This window comes from Cryptomeria japonica, chromosome 6, assembly GCF_030272615.1.
Source record: "Cryptomeria japonica chromosome 6, Sugi_1.0, whole genome shotgun sequence".
NCBI classification, from domain to species: domain Eukaryota; kingdom Viridiplantae; phylum Streptophyta; class Pinopsida; order Cupressales; family Cupressaceae; genus Cryptomeria; species Cryptomeria japonica.
This window is the reverse complement of record NC_081410.1, coordinates 47168795-47175879: the sequence shown is the minus strand read 5'-3', so window position 1 is coordinate 47175879 and position 7085 is coordinate 47168795. Positions and strand designations below refer to the sequence as shown.

Here is a 7085-nt window from a genome sequence, read left to right as displayed (position 1 = left end):
TAAATAGAAATTGAAACGTAGCCACAATAATCGGCCCCGATAACATAAGAAAAGCATTTGTCACATGGTTTTGGTAAAAAGGACCTGTGTTTAACTTGCATAGTCACCAAGCAATTATCAGACAATGTTATTATAATTTACCCATTCTTTACCTATATATATGTGGTAAGGGAGCTCATATTCTGTATCTCTTGTCAAGTAAATACTGGTTGAGCAATATGTCCCAGTATTTGTTTGTAACATGGACTGCCATTCAGGTTGTAATGGTGGTGGGTTTAGTATTCATTGCCATCAAATCTAGTTCATCAAAGAAGAAGAAGAAATACCCACCAGGTTAGTTTCATATTTCTTGTATTCTTGTCTTTGTTCCCTTATTTGAAAATGTGATAATCTGAATAAACTGTGAATGCATGCAGTTGTGGGTGCATGGATGGTTGTGAGGGATCTTGTTCTGTTCAAGGATAAGGTGCCTCATAGAATATTCTACCAGTGGGCTAAATGCTATGGTCCTGTCTATTCTGTCCGTACTGGCCTTACATCTTCTGTTGTTGTATTGAATTCAGCCAAAGCTGCCAGACAAGTAAGTTGATATAATAAATCTGCCCAGTTTAAATCTCAGAAATCTTTGCAGTCAAAAAGGTGTATTGATGCAATAGAAGTTGTTGTAAATGTGGGTTGCAGGCCATGACAGAGCATCATTCATCTATCACAGCGAAAAATCTGACCACAGCCTTGAAAGTGCTGTCTTTGGATCAGACAATGGTGGCCTTGTCAGACTATGGAAGAGATCATCGCTTGATGAAGAAGCTCATGGTCTCACACCTCCTCGGAACAACTCCTCAAGTATTCTCTTCAATCTTTTGTTTCATCGCCTTTTTATTCAGCTACATTTTTTTATACCCATCTGCTTATCAAGTACCTTACCTATTTCGTTGATAAGACTTTTCACTCTTCTTAACATATGTTACATTTACTTGTGTAAACAGAGAAATAATGCGTTCATGAGAGAGGAAATGGTGCAGAAGCTAATAGCTTCCATGTACCTTGAGTTGAAGGAGGCTTACAATGACACAGTCAACATGAGCAAGATAATTCTTGACCACTTGTTTCCTTTTGCTCTAAATCAGGCAACTTCCCATAGCACAGTAATCTCTAATGTGGAAGCACCATATATGCAACATTTTGGCTTACATTATTTACAGTTTAGTATTGAAATTTGGAAGGGCTTATCCATCAAATACATTTATATTTTTCATAAAAAAGATGTGGCAAAATGTTTGTTAGGCCATCTGATAACTTTTCTATACCAAAAGGACCTCAGTAGTTCAATTGTGGAAAGTTTGTTAGTTCAACTGGTAATATATTGAATTAATTTGGGATAAATTACAGGTGATAGGCAGAAATATGGAGCCCTTATACGTGGAAGAGTTGGGCAGTAAAGTTGTATCGGTGCAGGACATGTACAATCTTATAGTTAGGGATCCTGCAAATGCTGCTCTCGAAATCAATTGGAGAGACTTCATTCCTATTGTAAATCGATGGCTTCCCAACAAAAAACTAGATAAAATGTTAAAAGATGTGACAAGGAGGAGGTCAGCACTTGTGAGGGCTCTTATTCACCAACAAAAGGACATCCTATCTTCCGGAAAGGTACCATATAATATGGCTAAAACCCATTTGTCTTGTATCCGAAATAATAACTAAAACATATTCTTGTAAAAATTAACTGTTTTGGACTCTGTAATCTGTCTTTTTGGGGGGCGTGCATGTGTCTCTGTAGCATGGATGGTCAATTTGGCACTGATTTAGAAAAAAAAAACTTTTTGACCGTGTTGTCGTCTACTTATGTCTTTGATGATGAAAGGATACCATTTATACAAGTAATCTTTTATTAAGCAAAACAAATGTCCTTGACCCATATATTTTTAGGGTTTGCTTGCTTCTTCAAGTGTGTACTCATTAGATCTAGAATGTATTGATGGGTGAAGGAATCGAAAGGATATCTAGACATGCTTCTCAAGGAAGGTGAGATTCTGAGTGAGAGGCAGCTGGAGACAGCAATATGGGAGCCTGTTATTGAAAGCACTACTACAAGTCATGTTGCTATGGTCTGGGCTTTCTTCAACCTTGCCAAGCATCCTCACACTCAGGTACTTTTTCTGCAAAAGCTTTACCATTTTTATCAATAAAATCATTCTATTTCAGTGCAAAATTTCTGAAATCCTGCCATGAGACCCACAGGAACGACTTTACAAAGAGCTAGAACAAGTATGTGGAAATAAAGCAGTAGAAGAAAAGGATTTGGGGAAATTGCCATATCTGAAGGGAATATTTTATGAGACAGTACGCAGACATTCTCCTTTGCCTCTAGTGCCACTACGTATCGTCCATGAGGATGTGGAGATTGACGGCTACCATGTTCCAGCAGGATGGGAGGTAAAATAAAAGCTTTTGCAGTTAAAATAAAAGAACTTAAGAAAATATGTTTAATTATTTTGGACATTTACTAATTGCTTATTATTGTTTATTATTTAGATATTAATTAATATATGGGGAGCAAATAATTATGAGGGCGAATGGAAAAATTCAGAGGAGTGGAAACCAGAGAGACAACTAGAGTTTCCAGTGGAAGAAGATATTTATAGGACCATGGTATTTGGAGCAGGGAATAGATTGTGTGCAGGATGGACACAGGCAGTAACAATAGCCTCCTTGATCATTGGGAGGATTGTTCAAAACTTTAAATTGAAAATGCCAACAGGACATGAGGAAGACTATGACACAATAATAAACACAGGAACTCACAGACTCCGTCCTCTCTTTTCAATTCTCACACCAAGAAATTTATAATCCATGTCTCCATGCTCTAGCATTTGGATGATTATAGTATATCATCTTGTATGATGCTTGATATCTTATATGTATGTATTAAAAAAATTTCTTATATTTGAATAATGCTACCTACTTTATGGAAGCCATCATTTGTATCTATTTTGGATATCAATGACCAATTTATCTATGAGAAAAAATATTATATGCATGTACCTAACCTAAATAAAAAGATAGTAAATAATATTAAAATAAAACCCTTTAAATTAAGTTTAATTTAGATAAGCATTTAATAAAAAAAATCCATAGTGTTAATCTTCAATCGAAAGGTATGCTAAGGTAGGTGCTTCAATTTTATTGACACGTTTTACTTGTATGTTTTCTTCCTTATGATGTAGAATGTGTTCATGTTGGGGTTAATTATATTTGTTTGAACTAATGTTGTATTCCGGTTCATTACTTCTTGTATTATAACTTTCAAACTCCCATGTAGGTTTTGAATATTATTCATAAAGGATGTTGAAATGGTGTTTTCTTCAAATAGGTATTCCAAAGCATAAAAATGTGGATATAATGTGAGACAACACACACAACAACAACAACAACAACAAAAAAGAAAAACACAATTGCACTTTCTCATTTAGATCTATGAAAATATATGATAAAATTCATAGATATCTCCTCCCAAATCTAACATGGAATAGATAAGGTTATATAAGACCTCGATTCTTAATTGTTTGTCCTTTATTTTATAGGAATGACGAATTTCACCACAAATTTTTGAATATATCCTTTTTAACCCCTCCCAAAATAATTCATTCTTGTTTCTACGATAATTTTAAAGCATTTAGAGTGCCCATCTTCCAGAGAAGCATACATTTTTTTAATGCCTTAAATTTAATAGTTAAATTCTTACATAGGTAAAATAGTCCATTCTTGTACCATAAAATAATTCCTTTCAATGAAAATTTGCATGACATACTCAAATCCTATTAGAGTTTCCTAATGAGAATGTGATCATCCTTGTCATTCTCCCACACTTTTCTTGCATCGTTTTCTTAATAAAATTTTAATATACAATTAGCACACAATATAAAGTATGTGGATCCATCCTGCGAGCGATGTACAATAGTGGTGCTCTATCTAGAAGGAGTGAACCCTAAATTCAATATTTTAGTTGATGCTAAATATCTAAGAGGGATGAGCCTTGGAGTCAAGGTTGAAAATAATTATCCACAAAGAGAAGATAATAACTTAAAATCCCTAAGATATATTGTAAGTTCTTAAGGATCCTAAGAAGTTTTCAATTTAAAATGAACTTGATGTTGTGAATACCAATCATGACTCCATCATGTGAAAATTAATGACAAAAGTAATATATATATTTAACTCCAAACACACAATTGGATGGATTAGCATAAAACTAATGCCACTCAAGATGAACTCGTAACCTTAAATTTACTTTTTTCAAGTCCCCCCATGTTTTGTAATATATTAAAATACATGGAAAACACCAAAAAAAATTCCAAAGAAATAACCTATAGATAGAATTCATCAGACTTTAAAAAATTATTGTGCATTTATAGCATTACCTAAAATTTATACTGGTCCTCATGGGTTCAAAAAGATATATTATATAAATCCTTATCTCTAATTATTATCTAATATAATCAAAATGAAAATAATTTTTTATAAAATATATAATACTAATAATATCATCTTAAAATGAACAATAACTAGAATAGGAAACTTATATTTTATAGTGGAATTATTCAAATCAATATAATCAAGACATATCCTTAAAATTTCATCTTCTTAAGTACCATTAATATAGGAAAAGAGTAAACACTCTTACATTGTTTGATAGTGTCTAACTCTAGCATCTCTTAAACCATATTTTTCATCTCGCTTTTTTTGTACATATGGATACTCATAGGGCCTAATTTTCGGTGGTTAGCTCCATGTGGTACTATTAGAATAGTAGGATTATGATCTATTTTAATTGTTTGTAGATCTAGTGATGTAGAGTCCTTTGATTGATATGATTCCAAATAAAATAATTGAGTTTAAAACTATATACCTTCATTGTATGAATATTTTACATTTGGTGAAATCTCACCATTTGTGAAGACTTTGGATGAAATACCCTTAGTTTTACCATCTTTTGAGTGAAAGAACATTCAAAATAGCTCCCAAAAGTTTATCTCATGTTTCCCCAATATAGTAAGTCACTTTACTCCAAAAGCTATATCTATTCTACCATTAGAGATGTAAATAATTGGGAAATAATGATAGTAACATCAAATGGATAAAATTTATGCTATGAGATTTCCCTAAATTACTAAAAGTGCCCCATTCGCAATCAATATTGAAATTTTGGAGCTAGATATATAAATCATTCTAGACATGAATAACTAATTTCTTTTTGATGAATTTTTAGTGCTTGAGAGTTCATGATATTCTTATTCCAGAAAGTGTATGAAAAGAAATGGTCAATTTGGTATCTCCCAATTTATTGTTTGTATTGATTGCAATCCTCTAATATTTCTTCCTCCTCTTCTTCCTAGTTTATTTATGTCCTTTGGTTTATTTTCTATCATAGCTAAAATATAACCCTTCATCTCTCTTCTCTTCAATTTGTTGTTGAGTTAATCTACTTGGTTGATGGAGTGATTACATATCTCTTCTATTGCAAAACCTTTAGATAAAAAACTATTTTGTGCCTTTTTGTAATCATTATTTAGGATACAATTCATATAGAATATGTGTATCTCATATTTGAAGCATGGTCTTTTTACCCCCTAGTAATAATTCTTTTAGGTTTTTATTTGCAAAATATTCACTCTTAAAGATAAAGATTGAAATTGATGAATATAATCCTTGGCCATTCTTGTTTTTTTTAATTTGGAAGTTAGTTAAAGAAACTATCCATAAGGTTGCCACTATAATGTGTACTGAGATCCTCTTAGAAAATAGACTGTGTCATAATACACCCCTTATCTTTATTTTTTATATATAGAAAATGATACCAAATGAATTGATCTAATCTCAAGTATAAGGATTCCATTGTAATTTTTTGTTGGCATGGAATATGATGAATATCGAAGAACTAATCCATTTAGCAAAGCCAATTGGTTGGATCCTTTCCATCAAAAAATTACTTATCCATCTTTGGTGTGAAATTTCTAGCCATTTAATTATTTAGGGGACAATCCACCTTTAGATCCAATTTGAACTCAAAATCATCATATCCCACTACTATATTTGGCACCAATTTCTGACGAATGTTTGTTGAAACTTTGACAAACTATTGTCAGATTACCGACGAAACACCCATACAAATTTCGTCACTTTTCCGACAAACCTAAATTTATCGAATCCTCGACTAAGTGTCATTGGACAATGGTACAAAAAATGAAACTGATTTTTGTCGAAAAATCAATGAAAACTTTCTCAATCTTGCAACGAACAATAACCATGAAACATTGCAAAACGTCACTTTCAAAGTATTGAAAAGCACCAAAAGTTCATTGCAATTTCGATGATGTGGAGCATTCCATTACAACAAAAATATCGTCGTGCATACAACAAATTCGTTGAAAGTTTTTAATGGTTCGTCGCAATTGCGACGATGTCGAGCATGCTAGTTAGACGAAAATATCATCGCACATACAACAACTTTGTTGGATGTTTTAGTGGTTCGTCACAATTACGATGATGTGCAGCATGCCATTATGACATAAATATCATCACACATATAGCAACTTCGTCAGAAGTTTTAGCAGTTCGTTGCAATTGGGACGATGTGGAGCATGCTAGTACAATGAAAAAATATTGTCGGGCATACAGCAACTTTGTCCAATTTTTTAGTGGTTTTTCACAATTGCAATGAGTGTAGCATGTCTTTACGAAGAAAATATCGTTGCACATACAGCAACTTTGTCAAAAATTTTAGTGGTTCATCGGTTTATGTTCGTCGAAATTGCGACGAAAACGTGTTGTTTTTTAAACAAATTAGTCATTCAAATGTATGTTATTACATACATTTGAATGGATTTTATTATTGGTAACAGAGAGTTGGCCAAAAAAGGTTTGCAAGGCATTCACATCAAATAGATATACAAGTCAATGATCATTCTAATGAATATATCTCACCAATTCTGGGGGATTATTGTGACCTGAGTGAACTAGTATGGAACAATGTTAAACTTCAAAGAAACTCTTTTCAATATTAAAAGTGTGATTTAAGAGAAGAC

The 7085-nt window shown here is 32.7% G+C and overlaps 2 protein-coding genes across 2 annotated transcripts; both read left to right on the top strand.

Moving 5' to 3' along the window:
* The first annotated feature begins 202 nt into the window (after positions 1-202).
* LOC131079388 (ent-kaurene oxidase-like protein 1) lies at positions 203-1367 on the top strand. The gene is made up of 4 exons (XM_058017305.1): positions 203-333; positions 417-580; positions 682-843; positions 987-1367. The coding sequence occupies exons 1-4, from the start codon at positions 219-221 to the stop codon at positions 1365-1367; spliced, it is 822 nt and encodes a 273-aa protein (XP_057873288.1). The 5' UTR covers positions 203-218.
* A 25-nt stretch (positions 1368-1392) lies between these two features.
* LOC131079422 (ent-kaurene oxidase, chloroplastic) lies at positions 1393-2969 on the top strand. The gene is made up of 4 exons (XM_058017368.1): positions 1393-1650; positions 1989-2150; positions 2242-2436; positions 2536-2969. The coding sequence occupies exons 1-4, from the start codon at positions 1405-1407 to the stop codon at positions 2848-2850; spliced, it is 918 nt and encodes a 305-aa protein (XP_057873351.1). The 5' UTR covers positions 1393-1404; the 3' UTR covers positions 2851-2969.
* The last annotated feature ends 4116 nt before the right edge of the window (positions 2970-7085 follow it).